This window comes from Xiphophorus hellerii, chromosome 8 (assembly GCF_003331165.1).
Source record: "Xiphophorus hellerii strain 12219 chromosome 8, Xiphophorus_hellerii-4.1, whole genome shotgun sequence".
Lineage (NCBI taxonomy): Eukaryota > Metazoa > Chordata > Actinopteri > Cyprinodontiformes > Poeciliidae > Xiphophorus > Xiphophorus hellerii.
This window is the reverse complement of record NC_045679.1, coordinates 28784325-28807694: the sequence shown is the minus strand read 5'-3', so window position 1 is coordinate 28807694 and position 23370 is coordinate 28784325. Positions and strand designations below refer to the sequence as shown.

Sequence of the window (23370 nt, the reverse complement as noted above, 5' to 3'; positions counted from 1 at the left end):
ATCTACATGCCAAGCATCTTCCTGCGCAACAATAGATTCAATTCTTTTAGGTCAAAGTTTTCAGGTTCTTTTAGCAACAAATAAGTAAAAGTGCCCTTTTGAAATGAAAAGCTATGGAGATCCATGGGTGTTAATAAACTGTTACACTTTCTCAACACTTTCTCACAAAGAAATGACAGTGCATCAGCCATTCAAATTGTACATTGGACTTTATTTTGCATGTACTGTGTTTTACAACTCATCCTGACAAACTGCTGATACTGATAAAAATTGTCATGTACCAACCAATTACAGTGAATCTGAGTAACCTGAAATAAAGTTAATTTTACTAACATTTGCATCCTTTAGCTAAAGCCAAGTTTTCCCAAAAACTGAATACTTACCTAAAACTGATGGAATGATCAAACAGAAGCTGGTAAGGGGAGCTGCCAAGAGGCTGACAGCAAACTGAAGGAATTTCCTAAAACTACTGGCTGCGTTCTACATGTGACAATCTCTCATACAATTCTCTGTATGTTCGGGCAAAAGAGTGACATTGTAAGACAATCCTTTTCTTCTGAATATAGTAACAAAATATATTTTGTTACTATACATAACTATGTAAAGTAACAAAATGTATTTTGAACTTTGATACAATTAGGTTGTTTTTTTTTTCAAAAAAGAATGTTTTTTACCTATGTTGAAATCATATGAGGTTCTTTATTTTACAAACATGGTGAAAGTTTGTTTTTAAAAGATTGATGGGTAGATTATAAAATGCCACGAAGTTAGGGAAATATAAAAACCATTTGCTTTGACTTCATTTAAGAGTAAAAACTAGAAGTGTATAAAATACTAGTATGGGTAGAAATGTGTGTTTCAGTCTTCCACAGCTCAAACGGCAGCATTGTTCTGACATGTTTTTCATTCTTTGGAGTGAGCCATTTTCACTGCTCGTTGTTTGCTCGAAGTTATTTGAATTCTCTTTTTAAAGTTCACCTCACAGATTCTATGAACATCAGCCTTGATACTCTGCTCGTGGCTTGTAACTAAAAGGTGATTTAGCAAAAAAGATGTACATGAAACACTGCAGCTTTGTTTCTTATACACTCAGCACATGATTCTGTTTTCTTTATTAAACACAGTGAAGCTAGTTGGTAACTATTCTGAAAGTTATCTGATTTCTATTGTCTGGTAAATAAATATTCCAACAAATTTAAATAGTTAATTTTGTTTAATTCAAAACACACAAATATATCTTTTATATGGTTCCATTCTTTAGAAGTAATCCAGGATTCCAAACTAAGTCTGAGGTGTCACTTAAATTCCATGTTGCTCATCAAGTCTGAAGGCTGGTGGCTATATTTTTAGTATTGGACAAAAGAAAAACAGCAAACAGACTAAGTCATTATTTTCTATAAAGAGGCACACCACAGCTCTGATACAACTGTTGTTCTACATTTCCTGCTTACCACAGAAACTTTACCCTTGCATTCACCCTTGGGTAAGAGGACAAGATGGCACCGTGAGCAGTAAAACTAAAACTAGTTGAGCTGAAGACTTTCAGTATGAATTCTAGGTTCACATCTTGTGTGGCTTGTGGGCTCCACCAGCACTTGTTGACTTGCTGCTGCAACATAATGGAAGCAGGGCAAAATGATGCTGTTAGCAGGTAGCACCACAGTCAGTAAAAGCAAATCTCTCTTTATTTTGACAGCTCTCCCCCTTTCTTAAAAAAAGTTAAATGGACAGGCTTGTTGACAGAGTTTCACTCCGATGTCAAATCCATGTTAAAAATCAAAAATACTGTTTGCAATGGATAGTAAATTATTTGAAATAAATTGTGTAAATTATTTCAAATGAATTTCCAAATTTTACAGATTGTTTATAGATGTTTGTTTTGATTAACACTGTTGGTTGTTTATATTTCATTTGATTTAATAGTAGAAAAGCTGGGAGCTGTCAATTGTATCAGTGAATGGCTGGAAAATAACTGTCAGCGAGATTCAAATGTTTGTATAAACAGACAAATTCCCCTGGTGAAAGTAGAGAGGTACGTTTTGTTTTGTTGTATTGTAAGCCCACGTTTCATATTTTAATGTTTGTATAACAGATAGTAAATTATTTGAAATAAATTGTTTAAATTATTTAAAATTGTAAATTATTGAAAGAGAATTTTCTAAATTATGAATGTTGCAGATTGTTTATGGATGTTTGTTTTGATTAACACTGTTGGTGATTTATATTTTGTTTTGTTTAACGGCATTTGTACTTTGTAATGTTTGTTTATTTTGTATGCATCTCACGGGCTGCCGTAGCCAATGAGGGCAGGCCTTGTAAAAGCTGGCAGCATTAGTTGTACCAATGAATGGCTTAAACAGCTGTCAGGAAAATGTGTTTGGCACAAAGAAACAAATGCTTAACATTCCCTGGTGAAAGCAGCGAGGTACGTTTTGTTTTGTTGTTTGTATTGTAAGTCTATGGTTTGTATTCTAATGTTTGTGTATGTTTCAGTTTTCACGATGACTGAAGTGACTATGATAATCGTGATTGATCTGCATCAAAAGAAAATAATGCTGAAAATCACCTGTCAAGACTGCGCTGAGTAAATCAAGAGCTGGGGAGCTACTACAGTTTGCATGTTTTTAGTTTTCATGTTGATCATGGTGATCTGGATCAAAAAGAAAATAAAACCGCTGAAAATCACTCAAGTCTGTGCTGAATGTTGATTGAGCTGGGGCCACAACACCCTCTTCACATTATGGCTAGACCAGGGGTCTGCATCACAGTACACATCTTTGAGAAAAACATTTTTTAAAACTAATCCTTGAACACAACCTATAGTTTCATTAGACACCAACTTTAAATACATTTCCCCACATATGAATGAAATACTACTTAACTTTAGATTTTTCTAAAGATCTTTAGCTAAAAGATACTGAATTGCTGACATGATTCTCTTGCTATTCATGAATGTCTACATGGGGAGCAATAATAATAATAATAAATACATGTGTCAATAATAATAAATGTATATTTTGCAAATTATGTCACACCCACAAAAATTAATTATTGCTTTTCTGTCTTTTCTTAAATAGATGTTATGAATTTAACATTTTTTGTTGATATGTCACAATACTGTGATGCTGTGGTCCAGTTTTGTTTTCCCCCCATTCTGGACACAAGAATGTTCTGCTGAACACAGACAGAAGGAACAGACTCTTGTCAGAGAAAAACAGAACAGGTCATGATCGTCTGGTACCATGCCACCACCTTCCAATAATATTTTTTTATTAATTTAATTTGTGGTGATAACCTCTGGAAGACTGCTGGTGGATTAGCAGTGTCTACTGGAAGGCCTGATGAAGCACAGCTGTTATTCAAAACAGCTTGACTGCGTTCTGCTGCTACGAAGAGGAATTCAACAATGGAGTGCACTGGAATAGCAGCAGGAAAACACAAACACAGGGAGAGACGCATGCATATGTCACCAGTAGATGGTTTTGGGTTGTCATCAATCCAAAAGCAACAAAAAAATATAAAGACAGAGGTCCTGTGGCAGAGAGAAGATAACATGTTTGTAACGCTTTTAGTCTTAGCTAAGCCTACAAAAACAAAGGGCAGGGCAGTCTGTTTCTATTTGGGTGCTTACGTTGTATTCCATGGCTTGTGAACATTCGGAATGACATTTAATGGAGAATACCAATTAATCCCAGTTTCAGTTCCGATTATCGCTAAATAAAACTAGTTTACAGAAATCACCAAACTGTTTGCAAAGTAAACAAGTTCAAACCGTGTCAAATTACTCTCAAATTCATTGCAGGCTGGTGCTGTTCAACAACAATCTAAATTCAACAAAACAGAATATTTTATGCAAGTTCTCAGTAGAGAATGGCAGTTTGTTGTGTCTTACCCAAAAACAACTCCCAAAAGAGCCAATTCAATCTTCAGTTTGATTCAAGGTCAAAACATGTTCCACAAGAACAGAGAAATTTGTTCTTTTAAGAACAAAGTGGCAACAACAAATTCCTTCTGGCAAAGAAATTTTATACTTCACAAGAAAGAAATTTCTTGTCAAATTTCAACCTAGAGCTACTGCTCTAGGTTGAATGAGCATTTGTACAAAAGCATGTACAAATGCTTTTGTACATGTTTCTGCCCAGATGATGTGTCCTTAAGATAGGAAGGTCAGTGTTTTGATCTCCAATTTCTTCAATTCGTATTTTGAAGTTTCTCTCTGCAAGTCAGTGAATCTCATTCTACCAATGGGGTTTTTATTAGTGTCTGTGTGTCACAGAAAAAGCAAACAGACTAAAGAATAGAAAGACTTAAAATGCTGTTGGAATTTGCTTTGCTAACAATTGGTCAGGCTACTTCAAATAAAGCTAGTATCGACCTGAAAATGTTCTATAAGTGCATTTTTTTTATAAAGCTAGACTGAAACTTGGAGCTCATCAAGTTAGTTGCTATAGAAAAGTTGAAGCCTAGTCTTTTCTGAGTATTACTCCCTTATGAATGCACCTTAATGTTGGAGCATGCAATTAAAGTGTAACTACAGCAATTTGAATGCATGTTGGACACAGTTTTTGCACAGGGGTAAAGCAAGACCCATGTATGCAGGCTTTAGTCCTCGATGTGGCTCTCATGGGTTCGAGTCCTGGCTCAGTGACCTTTGCAGCATCTCTTCCCCCTCTCTCAGAACCTGCTTTCCGGTCAGTTCAATAAAGGCCATTAGAGCCACAGACAAAAATAAAAAAAATCTGGATGCATGTTGTTTTTTGCCCATTGGATATTCTGGTACATATGGGGTAAAAATAAATTTAAAGACGAGACATGAAAGTTCACAGTGCAAAGTTGGAGGAAGCTTCTTGGTACAACAACAAATCAAATGACCAAATTACCTGGTGTTATCTATCAGATTGGAGTCCATGCTTATTTGACATGTTGAGAGAGAGTTTCATCACCGCATCAGGTCAGTCCTCGTTCTAAGCCAGTAACAAACGATTATTTTAGTTTGAACTGTTGAAGCATCCATTCTAGTGTTGGAAAACAGATGCAACATGAGCATAAATGTGCTATACAAAGAACGGCTCACCTTTAGGCTATGTTTAAATGAGACCGCTATCTGGAAAGTGCCTGTACTTTTTTTTTATGCAGCCATGTCACTGTGTCACTGTGTGAACAAGGCTGTCAAGACACTTTGAATCCAAGGTAGCTGTCATGCCAATGTACTATATGATGCTGCAAATTTAGCATGTCGTCAAAACACGCACATACCTTGACCAGATGAATCAAGTGCTCATGTAACATATTTATATTCCATATCTGAAGATGTGTTAAACTGACAAGGTTAAGTTGCACACACAGTAACTATTATCTGCCTTTTTTACTCCACCTTGGCACAACCACTACAAAAACAAGTCAGCGCCTAATTACAAAATGATTTTAATTCAATTCACATAAAATAAATTCTTGTACATTTCATATAGATATGAAGAGGAAATTATGTGTCAGGTTTGCACAGCAGGGAGGTCCTCCCTGTGTGAATGTTCCCCTACAAATTCAGTGCATTAGGTCACTGAATTTGTAGTGATTCCAACTCTTGATGATACAAGTGGAGACAGTGAACAGAGTTTCAAAAAGGCAGACTGTTTAAAAAAAGAGATTATAGATTATACAGATGGTACTAAGACATGCTTTAAAACAAGTAAAACAAGAAACTGTGTGATCTGTCTTGTAGACTTGAACAGGGATTTAAAAAACACAAACCAGCGAGTGGGTTAACAAATGATGTGACTAAAATTATGTGATACCTTAGCTCTGCTTTTGACTATAGAAAATCCAAGTGCATTCACAGAAAATAAACTTAGACCCACACTGGTATAGATTCTCAGTCCAGTACAAGATAGTCCTAATGATAAGACAGTGCTTGTGTAGAAGGTAACATTGAAGATGTGCCTTCTACTTAAGCACTTAGGAGCACCTTTTAACACCAGCCCTAAAACAGAACTGCTAATTTTGTCCTGAAATGGTATGTGTCCTCTGCATACATGCCAGAGGACTGGATTTCTACTTCAACACAAACTTGTAAAATCATGTCAAAATCAATTCGAACTCATATGTCTAACTGAATTCCCAATTAACATCGAGTAAATTCCTGAAGCAGGATTGTTTATTACTGTCTTAAATCCCACCTGAAGATGGTTTTATATGATCCAAACAAAGCAAGGTGTCTCCTCAGTCAGACTGAACTAGCCAGGTATTTGATGAGGGTTGAGAACCAGTTTGCTCTTAAAAAAAATTGTTTCTTATGCTGGAGTAGTAGCAGAAGTTGCAGGATTTCTTGTTGTGGCCAAATATGGCTTAGTTATACCAACACGCCATGCTGTGTAACAGACTGGAATGAAAAGCAGGTTTCCTTAACTGGTGTGAAACTGTAAGCCCAGTGCTGACAGCCATGTTTCTAGTAGCTCCTCTGTCACCACATTTACCAACTTTTCAAACTCAGACTTTTTCCTACACTCTGAAAATGTCCTTAAGTTTTTCAATTTAAATAAACAGTCTTCTACACTGACGATACATGACACACTCATGCAGTACCATAAGCGCAGCACATAAAAAAAACATTTTAATCATAACAAAGACAGTCCAGGGGCCTCATGCGTAAAAGAGTTTTATTTATTTTATATTATTTTATTTTAGATTTATTTGTTATATATTTAAGACTATAATTGGTGTTTAAATATTGTCAATAATATCTTCCAATAATGTAATTTACTAAGTCATAGTTTCAAATTTCTTGTCAACTTGTAATATTTTTAAAACACAAAAATACACTGGCTCATGGTGGACTGCTCCTCTCAGGGGAAGACCCCAAATTAACATCTCATAACAGAATTTGCGTAATAAAAACATATACACATAATCTTAGGAGCTAGAGCAGCTGCAGTCATTCACTAGATATGTCTTGAGTTGGAGAGGTTTTAATGTTTACTAGTCTGCTGAGTGTCTCTGAGCAGTCCATGACTGTGTGATGATTCTGTGGATCTGTTAAACTGAGCTTCTACATTGTTTCAGTTTAGGTTTTAGTCTATATGATTTTCTTAAGTTGTGACCAAATTCACAATATTGAAAATTATTGCTAATTTTCATACAATGCCACTCTTTATTAGGTTTTTAGCCCCCCATCACCACAGGAAAAAAACAGCCAGATAGGAGTGCTTCCCCTTCTAGTGCATTCTAATCATCATCTGTTTGAAACGTGAATCAACAGTCCACTTAGCGCCTTCGGTCTTCTGCTGCTATATCTGAACAGTAATGCTGCACTCCAAATCCAAAGCTCCACTAACTAAGGACAATTGGCTCCATACTTTGATTAAGATTATACAATTATTTAGATTAGGTCAGTGTTTCTCAATTTGGGTCCTCACACCCCCCTGCCTTATACAATTTTGTTGATCACCCACAAATTCAAGCCAGGTGTGTATCAGAAGGGACACACTTAAAGCAGTGGTGTCCAAAGTCGATCCTCAAGGGCCGATATCCTGCACGTTTTAGTTCTCTCCCTGGTTTAACACACCTGGATCAAATGATGGCTCATTAGATGGCCTAGGAAGAACATTGACATGGTGAAAAGGTTGTTACTAAGACCAGGGAGAGAACTAAAACATGCAGGATGCTGGCCCTCAAGGACCGACTTTGGGCACCACTGCTTTAAGTGTTTCCCTTCTGACACATCTGGCTTGAATTTGTGGGTGATTAACAAGCCTCTGCTTCACTTGATGGCTACAGAAGAGGTCATACAATCATTTGAATCAGCTGTTCTGGAACAGAAACACATCTAAAATATGCAAGGCAGGGGGGCTGAGGATAAGAACTGAGAAACACTGGATTAGGTTGACAGCATCTATAACTGACAGCCTGTACTGAAAACAAGGTTGGGGTTAAATCTTCAGGGTGGTATAGAAGCAAAAGCAGAAGAGAAAAAAACTTACGGAAATGATCTGTAAAATTAGGTACAGTAAAGCAGGATACCATGAAGACCAGGTTTAGCATTCTGCTGTTCAAAAGCAGCCACTGTTAAAATGCTATAGGCTTTCTTCTTAGTGCTGTTATATCACAAGCTTTGCAAAAACACATGTGACCACAAGAGACTAAATGTCATCTTTAACACCTATTTGTTAAAAGCAGATATTCTAAAAGACATTCTAGTGGTGGTTTTTAACCTAAAATTTGTAACACACATTTGGTATGTCAATTGTTTTAGAACTTCATCCTGGGCCCCATATGGTGTTAAATGGCCAAACATTTTTATTTGTGGGTACAAACCTGAGTCAGTGAGAGAAAGAATTGTGATAATTCCACATGAACTTTCAATAAAGCAAGACTGGCTGGGATCAATAAAGTATAGAAATCACATCTGTGGCTCTGTTTTGGAAAATAAAAGAAACCAAGAGACGCTTAGAATAAGTGTTCACCAGATGCACATACTGATTTGCTTAGCACCGTTTCTGATTTTTAAATCTGTCTCACTCTTTGTCTGAAAGTAAGTCTTTCAATAGCATTTTGAGTGATTTATTTAAGAGAGAAACATTAGCCAAAGCTCCTGCTTGAATGCAGGTTATTTCAAAAATAATAATTAAAAAAACTAAACACTTAACATAAATGGCGAAGGTACTCCATAAAACTTCTACACCAGACCTAATCTTTAGATAAATTCGACTTGCAACCCATTACACCTAATTACTAGAAAGCACAAATCTGAATTCAGATTCCGTCAGTTTGTTTCACTTGATCTGAGTGGAAGAAGAATTCACAGCCGGAGGCTACATTTCTGTCGTGCTGTGCCTGGTTAAACACGCCCAACAATCTGAGAGCTGAGCTGAGCTGCCTACACAATGAGAGTTAGGAGCTGAACTTGTGCTGTAGGTCATAAAAGGCGCAGTGAGAGAAGAGTGGATGGGCGGTCTCAAAGGCAAGACCGTCTTTGAAATACGGAACTTTCACAGACTCACAGTTTCAGAACAGCCAAGACTGAAATATACACGAACATCTTGAGCAACATGCCACAGTAACAGCCTGAAAACGCAAACAGAATGTTCCACTATAATACAGAACAAAACCTTTAGCAGAGTGCGTGTGTGAGTAAACTGGTGATGGTGGAGCGGAGGGCTCGCGTCTATGTGGCGGGCGTGATTCGGAGCCGTTTCCTGATTGTGTAACCGAACCTGTGCATTTTAAAACGCGATATCTAGTGTTGTCTGAGAACGCCGCAGGTGCGTCTGCTTTAGATGGCTAAAGTTTTGCAGCTACAGCTTTCTGGTGACGTCAAAAACGTCTTGCACCAAGTCTGGAAACTTTTGAAGGTTAGAAACATTCCCTCTGACCTGAGCGCCTCACTGCTGTCCCGTCGACGGCTCTTCGAGCGATGAAGTCACGTCCGTAAAAGTTTTTTCTAACAGTTTCCCAACAGAATAAAGTTTTAAACCAGGGGAAAGGCCCAAAGCGACTTTTCTCTCCCCTCCCTATCCGCTCCGAACTGGGGTGCCGTTGCCTGAAACTCCACCCTGCTTGTCTACGTACAGAGGGCGGTGTTTTTTCCTGCCCAGATTGTTCTACTCATGTTAGCTTATTAGTAAACCACTAATGAGCAGCTATTCCCTTGATAGAACTATGCGTTGTTGCATTAACCAACTGCAGGGTTGTCCTCGCGCAGGACTGCACTCTGACTGATGCTTATGATAATAGACATTGACTTATGACGTACTCCCGACGACACTCGATCTTATACTAATTAGAAGAACTGATAAAGATGTGGCGCGAGACAGTTAACAGCGCGAGGACAAACACGCACAATGTGACATTAATCCCTGCCCCCAACCCAGACTTATATTTTTGGATCACTCCCATCACGGTGTAGATGCTGCTGCCCGTTATTCGCTTCCTGTTCCGTTGACTGTGCAGGAAGAGAAGTGACAGCTAGTCTACTAACAAAAAATTGAATTATCCTTTTTCGGGGTAGCAGTTCAGGTGTTTTAATGAAGACATTAGAAGCCTGAACAACTTGCCGCTTTTAAACTAGACAGAAGTTGCCGTCTTTGAAATACAGAATTTAAACATAAACTGCTTAGTTCGTCACTCTGGATGGAATGAACTTGGCTTCCACTAACCTTGGTGTTATCTATCACCAGGATGTGTCAAATATTGCCAACATTTGAAATATTTTAACAGAATAACGGTTAAAAAATAATAAATAGTCCCCGTATTTGTTATGCTAAGACTGGATTGGTTCTTTATGGTCAGGAAGCCCCAAAATTCAACAGACATTCTTGAGCTTAACCAAGAGCTGAAAATTTAGCTTTGCTTCATTTGATTCCCTTTTAAAACCAGCATAGAATTTAAATTTCCTCTTATATCACAAGATGTCTCAGACAATTTACCTTAATCAGATTTAACTTCTAACTATATAACTGAGTAATTTCAGTTTGCCACTTCAGTTTTCACAAAGCTAGAGGTTAATTAAAATCTAAATGCTGCTGTAAACTCTTCAGTGTCAGCTCCTTCTTCATTTACATTGTTACCTTTAACATCTTCTATTGTTGTTCAGAATCCAAAGACCAGCACAAACATAGCTGATTGACTGAAACCAAATTTACTTGATTTCATGAAAGTGTGTGTGTGTGTGTGTGTGTGGGCGGGGGGGCTGATCTTTTGACCTTTAAACTTTTATTAATATCTTCAAAGACAAAACAGCACAAACATTTTTTTGCTGCACAAACATCTTCTTGTTCAATGAAGATGTTTGTTGAGGTTGGTAGGAGTTCCATTGTCTTCAGCCAAATCAGAAGAAGCTGGTGGTATCTCTACTGTCCGACTCTAGAAGTTGTGAAATGTGCAGAGACTGAACATAGTTGCAGGTTCAGATGGTGTCAGCCCCAGGTCCTAAAGGCCTGTTCCTTCAGGGATTCTGAAGTACTTTTTCAACTTTAGCCTGACCCAAGAGAAAGTACCAGTGTTTTGGAAGAGGTCCTGCCTTATTTAAGGACCCAAATAAGGCAGGATGTCATAGTACCTCAACAAGAATCTGTTCTGCAGGCTGTTCTAGAACCTCTAAAGAAGATTGTGCAAAGTACATTGCTTCATGTATGAAAAAAAAATCAACTTTATGAATGACAGTATTTATGAGATTGTAATTCTTAGAACAGAACTTCAGTCAGAGGCTACATTCCTTCATTATGTGTTGACTTGTCTTCCTTCCAGTGTGTAGACAGATTTTCATTATTCTTCTTACACATGATTGAAACTTATTTAGAGGCAAAGCATCTTACTTGTTGATATTTGTTGAATGGCAGCAGGAAGTGTGAGAATTCCAGCCGGTAGAAACTCATTAATAGAAGCTAAGACCCTGCAGTAAACTCATGCATGCAGAGTGCAGTGAAAATGTAATGTGAACATTCTCTTGAAATAAACAAACCATATAGACACACGTTTCATCCTCATTTATTCCCACTCTACATGTGTATACAAGTCTCTGTTTTAATGAATCTGGTGGAACATTAATACATTCATATCTACATGACATAAATAATCATAATTCATGCTGTACAACCATCAACACTGGAAAGGGTCATGTGACCTTTGAGCCAGGCAGCAAGAGCACACCATAATGCAGGACACTACTGAAGCTGGTACAGCTCAACCAACTGACTTTACAGTTTAAAAGAATAGATCTGTACATTATTGAATGCAAATCTTTATAATATGTACAGTTTGCACTTCCCAGGTGCTTATTGTAAGGCTTCTCTAAAAGAAAGTTATTATAATATCAAGTATCCAAGCTGCCATGAGCCAGAGCCACCACCTACTGCACCATGTTCCAAGGCTGTCTCCACATCTGTTTGTTTTGTTAGCTGCAGCAGCTGACAGACAGACAAAGCATCAACTGCTCAGTCCTGCTGGGTTCATGTGACTCTCCTGTTCTTGTGCATCACCAACCAAAGTTTCCCTGTTTAGTTAGCATCTGGTCAATTACAGGATCAAAAATGTGGTCAAACTGACATATGATGCCGTGATACTTCTTCTGGTCCAGCAGAGGGAGCAGTGTGAGGTTCTTGTGGCACAGAGGTTTGTGACGGCTGGGGAGCATCAAATAGATTTTACATGAAACAAAGACTAAACTTTTAACATGTCAACCCACAGCTCTATTGGTCCATCACAGTAAAATTAGCCGCTTTACTAAACAAACCCAATAAATTAACCGAAAGGTTGTTGAGAAGCTAGACCCCAACCTGCTGTTGCTACTTTGCTGCCAGCAGTGCATAACTGTATTGCAGAGCAGGCCTCACAGACAATGTCAATGACACTTTTAAACATTATGGTAAAACTTTGTGGAAACTTACAGCTCTAACATCCAATTAGAGAAATGATCAAGTCGGAAATAAGGATGCTGAGGCCAATGATGTTCCTATACTGATCTGTTTGGTGCTCCTTGTGTTTTTGGAAGAAATCCCAGCTGATAACCATGCTAGGTCAACATTAACAGCAGTGTCATTGCCATGCAGCATCACACTCAGGTGTTCAGGTGTCATGGCTGCCTTAGCCAACAAAAGTTTAAATAAAAGCCAAGGGCTGACGAATGATGTCATATATTAGAGAGAGAGAGCGCTTCCTGGTGTTTTGCTCCAAACGTCACCAGATGGAGGCCAGAATATTAGAAACAGCACAATTTTAACAGTAAAAAAACGTAATGAATTCACAGAACACAGTGAATAAGATAAGCTGCATCACCTGTTGTTTCACCAAGGCAACATCTTTCACTACGCTCCCTTTGTTTTCCTACTCAGCTGTAGCATAAATAATTTGGTTTATTTAATGGTGTTGACTGAGTGTTGGCAGCATGATACGTCTGTTTTCCTCCCAAATGGAACCATCAATTCTGCACCAATGCAAAACTAAAGATACATTTGAAAATGGACTTTGAAAAACAGGAACCGCCGAAGAATCTAAATATTGAAAAACCAAATAATAAAAAGAAATGTATGACTTTGAAAAGCAGGGCTTGGTGGTAGGTGGAAGGCAGAACTCCTGATGGACCCCCCGGCCCTCCTGCTGGGCCCAGCTACTGTCTGTTTGTCCAGTTCTACTCTGCTGGGCCCCGCCATGTGGGAGGGGACACAGACGCTGTCAGTTGCTGCTGGTGGCCCCTGGGCCAGCCACAGCTGTAGGCATGCGAGGCATTTTCTTGACTGGACTGGGGATGTGCTGAGGAGACAAAGCAGATCAACAGCAGCATCAGGACCTGATCTTCCTCTCTCTAATTCATTCATCTTATTAATGTGTTTAACCAGAAACTGTCAAACACTGACATTTAGAATGGGTGATGGGGTCTCAATATTGGTATCAAACAGACAGAACGCCAGTCTGGAATTTACAAGTTTACGGAGAAGATGAACTGAAGAGATGATGGAAATAAACTTCTGAAAAATCAGCCCGACAGAAATGTTTGGCATTCTCCTGCTTTAGATCAGGGTCAATAAAAGAAGTCCTGCCCGCCCCACAGGATCCATTCTACCAGCTTTGACTAGATGTGGTCCTGGTTCTGGTAGAGGGAGTAACTACACCTGGCTCTGGAAAGATTCTCCTCATTGGGACAGTACCTCAGAGGCTGAAGCAGTGCGAACCAGCTCTGGCTCTGCCGGCAGCTCATCATCCAGGGCTCTGCGGGCGTACTCCCTGCGGTGTTTGTCATCCACTCGGGTCAGGTACCACGTCCCCGGGAACAGATCCTCCACCGAGCTTCGAGGGATGTAGCTAGCTGGAGAAGTGAGGAAGAAGAGAAGACCTCTATTCAGTTATGCCTGGTGTTATAGGTTGCAAAGCTGCCTCAATCTAACAAGGATTTCTAATTGGCACACAGGAAGCTAATTGGGCAAAACTGAACCATTTTTCTATGCACCACAAATCTGCAATGAACTTCCAGGAAACTCCAAAACAGCCTAAACACTGAGTTCTTTTAAATCTAGACTAAAATGACTAAAATGAGTAGAATGGACAAAATTATATTTCCATGTTGAAAAGCTGGTGGAGACATATCCAACAAGATTTGTGGCCCTGCAGCAAACAAGTACTTCTACAAAACAACTTTCACTTATTTATTTGTAAAAAAAAAAAAAAAAAAGAAGAAAACCAGACAACCTGTTCAGTCTGTTTCGCAGATGGGTGCCAAACTACTATAGGCAACCCAGTTTGTGGTGGTAAAAATGATTAAAAGATCTACATTGTAATTTAAACAGCAAATCTGATGACTGTGGCTGTGTGGCACAGCTGTAGGTTGATTCCACCTTCCTACCCTGACAGAAGTGACAGTAGCAGCAGGTAAGGCAGGAACATACCCAGGTGGTGAGTCTCCTCTCTGAGCTTCATGATTTCAGAAAAAGCTGCAGGTGACATTTTTCTCCTGGAGTCCAGTCTGACCCTCAGGTCGCTCAAGCTGGAGACAAGCTTGTCCAGTGCAGACCCTACCATGACACACACCCATCAGTTTCTGCTGTAGTGCGACACCCATAGGTCATATGGAGGTCATATGGAGGTGAGCCTGAACTCACCAGGCGTATGGTCCTGAGTGACCCTGAGAGAATACAAGGTTGCAGCAAACCCTGACCCATAGGAGAACAAGCCCACCCTCTGCCCTGCCAGCTGAGATGCTGTGTGTCTGTAACACAGAAACAAGAGAGGTTATCGTGACAACCATTACCTGAAGCTTTATGAGTCAGTTCCACCATAAAGCTTCAGTTCCCTCCATTAATCTAAATAACTTTATGCATATCCATATACACACCCAACTCATTACATTAAGTCACACATTAATATGACATTGTTTAGAATAGATACTGTGTTTTTCAGAGCATTGTTGATTGGAGTCAGTCGGGAAGCAGGCAGTAAGGCATACATACTGTGCTATTAGTGAAGCCAGGCAGCCATACACAGAGGGTGTGTACATGTTTCCATTCTGACTGGACAGCAGCAGTGACGCCTTGGTCTTGGTCTCAAACAGCTGAGCGCTGGCCTTCATGAAGGCCTTCTCCACGTCCCTGTCAAAGTACGTCTCCTCTGGCTTCACGTCTCTGCCAAGCAGACATATAGGATTAATTCTCCATGACCAAATGAATCTGCAAGAATTTCTGTTTTGTTTCAGCAAATAATGCTTTTTTGTCAAAATGTTTTCCTTAAAATATTGTATTAGTAGTTTAAAAAACTAAATAACACATTACAGGACACACCTGTAAAGAGAAAAATTTATTTATGGAATTTCTACACAAGAAATTTCTGAAAGATTGTGCTCTACTTCTATTTGAAGGAAGTAGGGAATATATCGACTAGGCTTGAATGTAGCTGATGTATTCCCACTGGAACACAACTTCCTTCTGATTTCAGCAACAACTTCTGATTACATTAAGATTATTTTAGATTCCATTAGGTTCAGTATGTTTGATTCCAATTCAAACATACCGAATCATCACTCAAGCTTTTAGATGTACTGTATTTAGATATTTAAAAACACTGATATTGACATTGACTCCAGTTAAACATTCTTACATGCTACACTCATTTTCTAGAACAACACCGGGCCACAGTTTCACTGGATTCTATCCATTCAAGACCCCCTTTAGGGTGAAGAACTTTATTAGAAAGAACCAGAGGCCGATCTGCTGTCCTCTGCAAGTACCTGAAGGCATCGAATCCAGCGAAAGGTCCCGCCTCTGTGTCGGGGCTGGGGTGCTTCAGAAAGTCATTCAACATCAGTCGAGCCACAGACTTCTGGACAAGCTTGCAGTACGGAGAGTGGAAGACTAAAAAGTTAAAGTCGTCCAGGCTGAAGTGCTTGTCGGAACCCTCTGTTAGAAAAACGCAAGGATTCAAATACTCAAATACTCTCCAACAAGAAGCTTTTCATCAACAGTCATGTCCTGCAGATAAACAGCTAATGTGTCATGTCTATATGCTGTCATGGCAACCATTCATTGTTAGCTTCATACCTCGGACTTTATAGAGGGGTTATCAGTCGACATCATGCTGCATCAACATCCACTCTACTGCACATGTTGCCTTCAATGAGCCACTTTGGAAGCAGGCAAGTATACAATACTCTAACTATTTAAAACTATTCCCAATTAGGCTAATGAAATAATTTACAACACAGATCACCTCTCTTTGCCTGGCGCAACTCCCGCACACAGTTTTGTGGGGTCTGCAGATGTCAGAGGTTTTATTTATAGTACAGTGTCTCTGTACCTAACATTACCTCTAGTTCAATCTGTTGCTCTTTTAATTTCTTTTTTTAAGGTTTTTATTGGCTCAGAGTGGCTAAACAGGAAGGTAGGTCACGAGAAAGGGGTAAGACATGGCAAAGCTCATCAGGCTGGGAATCAAACCTGTGACATCTGTGTCAAGGCCTAGAGCCTCCTTACATGCGTTGTGCTTTACCCCAGTGCCACCACAGCATCCCCAACTCTTTTAATTTCTGATTGCTGCAGCCACATCTTCATTATTAGATTGGAAATTATTGGATTTCATCTGTCCTTTGCACACTATATACATATATATATATATATTTTTTTTTTTTAAGAAAAGTTACATTTTAGGAAAACCCCACTCCAGTGAGTTTACTCACCATGGATATGTTTGTCTTATTTAGAGGGACTCGACATATCTCACTGAGAAATCTTACTGTGAACAAAATTGCTTTAACACTGTTAGTATGTAATGTCCAGCCACGGGCGTAACTACATACTTTCTGAGGTGTATGCAAACATGTCATCGGCGCCGCCCCAATGACATAAACTTGTACAACTCATCTTTAATTAAAGTATCAATAATAATTGTACATATATGTGAATAAATTGCTGCTTACAGGGCAATTAAAAAAGAATGAAACAAAAAACAGGGCAATATTTCATAATTTAATATATACCGTAAGTGAGCCAAAGAGCCACTTCTGTTATCCTGTGTCTAGAACCGCCTATGGGCTGCAGGTCGGAGGCATTTTGTTAGCATGTTTTCTATCATTCTTATAGCTTGATAGGAAGCCTGATCCAAACTGGCAACCCACATTAATAAAATGGTGAAATAATATTGACCACAAAACACTGTAAATGATATCAACATTTTTCCTACACAATCCTAACAAACGGTTTTAATGTTGAAAAAATAAACGGTTTCTCTTCACAATATTTATTTATTATTAATTTATTTGTATGATTTGTTCTTTAAATTGCCATTTATATTATTTTTCTGTCTCAGGAAATGACTGAGGGATGAAGAGACTGATGTCTGGTTCTTTAGGTTCTGACGGGTCTGCGGTTCCTCTCCTGACCCATTCAGTCTGATATCAAACAACCCACTGTGCGCCACTGAATATCGCCGGCCCATTTTTTTAATGCCCCTATTAAACTTCACTGAAATTGTTTAGCCTGGAATGTTCGTCTTCCCACTCGAGTCTGTATTTTTGCCAGAGGTTTTACTTCTAAAAACAGTGTAGTATCGGGTGGACATTTTGAAAAGACGCAGGTAGATAGCAGCTCACCGCGGCTGCGTAGTGTCCGTCTCTAAGCAAGCTCATAAAATAGGACTCAGCAGTTTAAAACTCAATACAGTAGTTTGACAAACAAAAATAAAATCTAAACAACAAGTTTTGTTCTTCTTGAACAACTCTCTACATCAGTGCAACAGTTTGATCTACAAAATAAATAAAAATTATACTTTTCACATCCAACAGACACCTTAGCTCCTCACTGATAATTCAGTCTCACGTTCCAGTGAGTTTTTTTCTGCCGCCCCATCTTTAGCTCCCTGTTGTCGAATGCACTACTACAACTGAAATTTGAAAGAAAAAAAATTGCGCCTCAGCGTGTTCTCGAAGGGCCGCTGCCCAAGCTACCTGTATGGGAGGGGAGAGCGGCTGGCAGGAGGGGAGGGGCGCCTAATCAGTGCTGTTCCTCTGTTATTGATCATTTCATAAACAAACAGCTGTTAAGTACATAAAATGCTGACTAGAAAAAAAATTCCCCACATCGTTTTTGCGCCCCCTCTAGTGCAGCGCCGCTATGCGTTGCATACACTGCATACCCACTTTTTGCGCCACTGTGTCCAGCCACTGAAGTTTGGGCCATTTTCTCCCCTCATTTATTCGCTCACCTACATGTAATCCGAATTGATCATTAAAGGGTCACTAATGTCAATTTGATAGCATAATTTATTTTATTGCGCTGTCATAAACAGTCGCAGTACACTGACATCATGCTGGCTAATGTTAAAACAGCAAGATGAATGTGGATAATGATGGCAACCAGTGAGAGTTTAAAGGCCAGTCGACTCTTTCTGCAGTCAAGTTGCACAAGCATCAGCTGTGCTTACAAACAAATAATCCCTCTATACAAGCTGAAACATCAAATTGGCCCTCTGGAATCAATTTCAAGCAAAACAAATCCCTCCTGCTTCCATCAAACTAATTGAAGAAAATTAAAGACCAAACAAACTAATAATAGCAATTTCGTTGTTTAAAATCAGGTAAATTTCAGTAAAGTTGTTCAGTCAGAAAGTGAGAGAATATGTATCCGTCTGTCTTAGAGACATTTCTGCTTTTGATCAAATCTAATATGACACTGCACCAACAGTACCAACATCTTTATGAGTAAAAGTGAATCAATGAGCCACTTTGGAAGCAGAAGATGTGAACAGTTGTCCCCAGCTTGGACCCACCTCTTTGCCACTGTGCGTGGATCTTATTGCGGTACACAGAGTAGCAGCGGTCCAAGGCACTCAGGTAGCATTCAACTGACAGCTTGCCGTCCACTACAGGGTACTCTGACACCATGTCAGGCTTGTAGAAGTCATATGCGTGCTGCATGTGGGTTCCCCGCAGACCTCCAGGATAGAAACAAATTTTTATAATCACATTTCCCCAAAGATCTGTTACCACAACAGCTTAGTTCATAGCAGTAAACCATTTTCACTCTTCATAGGTTTAGTCTTTAGTGTAACAAATATTATCAAAGATACAAAGAATCAACAATTAAATCCAAACGAGAAGAAAAAAAGAAGCAGAAAACAGAAAGATTAAAAATGTCAATCGCCATCAAAAAGACTTCAATCAGATTTCAAATATTTAAGTGCCTTCATAGCTTTCAATCGTTCTATGTTTTAATTCCCTTTTAAACTGTGTTATGTTATTACCCAGTTTAAGATCTTCTGGCAAACTATTCCACAGCTTAATCCCAGCAAAAGAGATACACATACTTTTTAATGTAGTATACTTGGTTGTTTTAAGTTCAATTTCCATGGAAGCTCATATCTCAAATCAATTTCCTTAAACAATTTCTGAATATTTTAGGGAGCATGTTATTTTTTGCTCTTTGCATAATTATGCAGTCTTATATTTTACAAGCTCAGCAAACCTGACTTCCTACTGGCTAAACAAGGTCTTAGTGTGGTGGTTTTATTATAAGCAGTTTACTGTTCTTATGTCTTTTTAGCAGAATATGAACAGGTTGGAGGTTAGTTCTATAGTTATGTAGCAGAATCTCTACATAGTATGACAAGTAAGGTAGCAAAAGGGAGCGGTATAAAACATCTGGTGTATGACTGTATGTCTTATTTTCCTTAGCATACCAATACTAGTTTTCCCCTAAAATAATTTATGAGGTTTCCAACTACTGCTTCGTTAATTATCACCCAGAAAAACATAGTTTCAAACAGCCTTTCAGCCTAATGTTGTCAATGCTTTCTTCTACTTGCATTTCTGGTAGTGTAGGTCTTTTCCCAAACAATATAAAGTTAGTTGTACAAACATTCAGAAAATGAATATTATTATCAAACCATAGTTTCAACCTTCCCAATTCAGCTGTAAAATCCTGTAATAAAATATTTAGTTTATTGCCAGAACAAAAAATAATGGTATTGTCAGCATAAATAACAAATTGTAATACATTTGTGACTTTACATATATCATTAACATATAATATACATAATTTGGGACCTAAAATAGTACCCCAAGGCACTCAGCAAGTGTTATTTAAACATGATGACCTAATTCCCCATTTGAACAAATTGACTCCTATTTTCTAATCATACAGACCACTCAGAGCACTTTATGCTAGAGCCACATTCACCACGTTGAACTCGCATTCATACACAAATGGGTAGGCAACTTAGGGTTAAGTGTCTAGCCCCGGGGCACATCAACATGTGACAAAAGGAAGCAGTAATCTAACCTAAGCTTTCAAACTTCCAGAGGACTACTCTACCCACTGATTCACAGTCCTACAGTTAAGGCCCAACTGTTGGGAAGTTTTCCCACTGAGATTCTATAACTCATGTAATCATGCAGGTTTCAGGAAACTAGGAACAGGATGAACAATCAGAACACAAAAGATGATCCAACCTTCAGAGACCTGGAACAAAAGCATTCTGTGAGAAACTCTTGGTCAATATGAGAATAATTCATTAATGAACTGACCTCTTTCAAAGGTCAAAGCAGCATTAGGCCCAATGAGCATGGCCACTGCACCAGCGCCCCCTGTAGGCCGAGCACTTCCTGTGGCGTAAACAGCGATGTCCCCGGCAACAACCAAAGCATAGCGTCCTGCAGAGAGAAAAAGTAATCAGGAGAAAAAGAGCAGAGGTGATGGATGAGTAGAACTTTAACCATACTGCTGGTTTATCCTTTATGCCATTTAATAACACTACAGGTAACAACAGTCAAGAATTCAAATGTATGGAGGTGTGTACATAGAAAACCACAATGGCATCCTAGTATGAGCCTCTTCAGTTAAAGCAGCAGTATGTAACTTGTAAGGTTTTTTTTGTTTGTTAAAACTGTCACTATGTCATGACAGATAATCTGTGGGAAAAAAGTCAAGCTCCTCTGCCTTCTCCTCATGGACCTGCGGTCAACGGAACAAATATACAGCTCTGTCAGAAACAACCAATGATGGTTTTAGCAACACCCTCCCCGTTTCCTTTCCTAGGCTACTGCTAGTTCACCACAACAATTATTTAACAACAATTTAATAGAAATGCAAAAATACTTTAAGATGGAGGACATTTTTACCTACCATCCCATGAGCTGGACTCCACCCAGTTAACAGCATTGAAGAGTGCAGCTGTTCCACCGTAACAAGCGTTTGTGGTGTCAATCCCCTCCACATCTGTATTGCCAGAATCCTCAAACAGCTGCATCAGGACTGTCTTGACGGATTTTGACTTGTCGATGATGGTCTCCGTGCCAACCTCCAGCCGGCCAATGCAGTCGTAGGACAGGCTGTTCCTCTCCATTAGTCTCTGGACCACGGTGAGGCACAGAGAATTGATGTCCTCGCGGTCCGAGCAGAAACCCATCCGAGCTTGTCCCAGTCCCACTGTGTACTTTCCAGCTGTCACGCCATCGAACTCCTCCAGCTCAGCCTGGTCTACATACTGGGATGGGAAGTACAGCTCCATGGTGATGATTCCCACATCTTTGGGCCAGGGTCCTAAGCAGTTATTGGAGGCTGATCCTGGCATCCTAAACATGTGAAGGAGGGATTTTATGATGAGCATTAATGCAGTATGCTCAGATCAATATGAAAATGTCAGCAGGCAGTTAATTGGGATTTGTCCACCAACACCTAATGAGTTAATGAAGATGAACACATACAGAAGTAAAACCGACACTGTTCAGTAGGTCAGAGTACATCCTCCTTAGGCTCACCAACTGCTCACACACACTGTAGTTCTACATACTGCGGTTCTGTTTTGATTGGGTTTCAGGGAAACAACAGAGTTGCTCTTCAACACTGTTAGCAAAAAGGTAGGGTTAGAAGTACACAGAGCATGTAAGCTGCTGATGCGGCCACAGTTATCTCTGCTGCTGAGATCAGTCAGGTTTAATGGTTACTTCACACCAACAACAACCAAGATAGCGACTTTGTCTCCTGCTCTGCAGTTCATAAAGCGCTAATTACAAAGCTATTAGCTCCGCTAATTAGCGTCATACTGCAACTGTTCAGTCTACTCGCTGACAGCTGAACACAGACATACCTGTTCTTCCATGAAGCTACACAGTCAGAAGAACTGAAGGTTTTGAAGCCCAGCTGAGGACACCGGGAATAAAGTGGGTGAAAGGGCAACAGGATTTCCTGGAAGCTAAGCCGGTTACTAAAGGTCACTGACTGATCAATAACAAACCCAATCTAAGAAAAAACACATGTTAACATAAATGTGCCAGACATGCATCGCAATGTATTATATATATATTATTATCACCGAAAACGAACCGGCTAAGTACATTAGAGCGACTCCGTGCATGGTTTTCTAGCTTGTTGCTTGCCGGAACGCAATAATTGACGGACCAGCTTCATGCCTCAACTCTCCAACTTACAACACTTCCACTAGCTCACGTGATACATACTTTAAAAACGTGTTGTTCATTAGCAATAACTGTACGTGACGGAGAAGAAAAAACGGCCGTACAAAGCTCTGACAGACAGACTTGAGATTGTAATGTCTAAAGAGTAGTTCCTCACCTGCGTGTGAAGTCAATTGTCGTGAAGGGAAACGTTTCAGTTCCTCTGCTGTTGCTTTGCTGCTCAGCCAGAGCTGACTTTATATTTACTGATGACAGGACCACGGAGCGTCCACACGGCGCTGACACCCGGCTCCCTATCCAACCACGGCTCACGCACCATAAACTCCACAGACAGCTGGCCAATCACACTTCGGCAGTACCAACCACGCACGCACCGTAGCTGTAACAACCGTCCAATAGTGGAACTTGTACGATGTCTGGTGAGAGAAAAGAAACCAATGAAATTGCAGGAGACGTTCGTGGCGCTGTCTACGTGTTGGTGGGCAGCACTTGCATGTTTCAGTCAGACCGCTCAGTTCTGTTAGACCTTTCTTCCTTGTTGATGATTACAGCCCCGTAATATTAAAGCCTCTTTTAGAACACATTTAATTAACACAGCAAATAACAATGTCGGCTAGTACAGCCACGATGTCTACCTAAACTCGGAAAAGAAGGTTTCATCCAGTTACTCCTGGATTTAAAAGGGAGCCTAGAGCTGCTGATTAAATACGATCTTCAGCAGTGTGACCTGTTTAAAAACAAGAGTTTAGTCAGTCTGCTGGTGCTGAGCATAGTTGTGTGGTTCCTGGTGCATTTCAACAATGAAATGCACCAGGAATGACTGTAGAGAAGCACTTGTCCATCAGTCCATTTTAACCCTTGCTCACTAGAATGAGAAAAATTGAAGAATATTTCCAAAGTTCAAGAATATTTGTTCTTCTACAGTGGTATACAGTTAAAAACAGTCATGTCTACTCATTTTTAGCCCAAAGCCACAGATAAACTAACTT

At 39.5% G+C, this 23370-nt stretch overlaps 2 protein-coding genes across 2 annotated transcripts in view; both read right to left on the bottom strand.

Moving 5' to 3' along the window:
- Positions 1-9534, bottom strand: part of tln1 (talin 1) — a 73530-nt gene extending 63996 nt beyond the window's left edge. The window contains exon 1 of the mRNA XM_032569308.1: positions 9366-9534. The gene's annotated coding sequence lies outside the window, so the exon portion shown is untranslated. The remainder of the gene's footprint in view (positions 1-9365) is intronic.
- A 1928-nt stretch (positions 9535-11462) lies between these two features.
- Positions 11463-22715, bottom strand: hmgcs1 (3-hydroxy-3-methylglutaryl-CoA synthase 1 (soluble)). The gene is given in 11 exon segments (XM_032570606.1): positions 11463-13239; positions 13635-13792; positions 14370-14495; positions 14583-14689; positions 14931-15101; positions 15704-15872; positions 18736-18900; positions 20492-20617; positions 21090-21538; positions 22539-22672; positions 22674-22715. Coding segments are annotated over 11 exon segments (1710 nt in total). The 5' UTR covers positions 22701-22715; the 3' UTR covers positions 11463-13161.
- Positions 22716-23370: the final 655 nt, after the last annotated feature.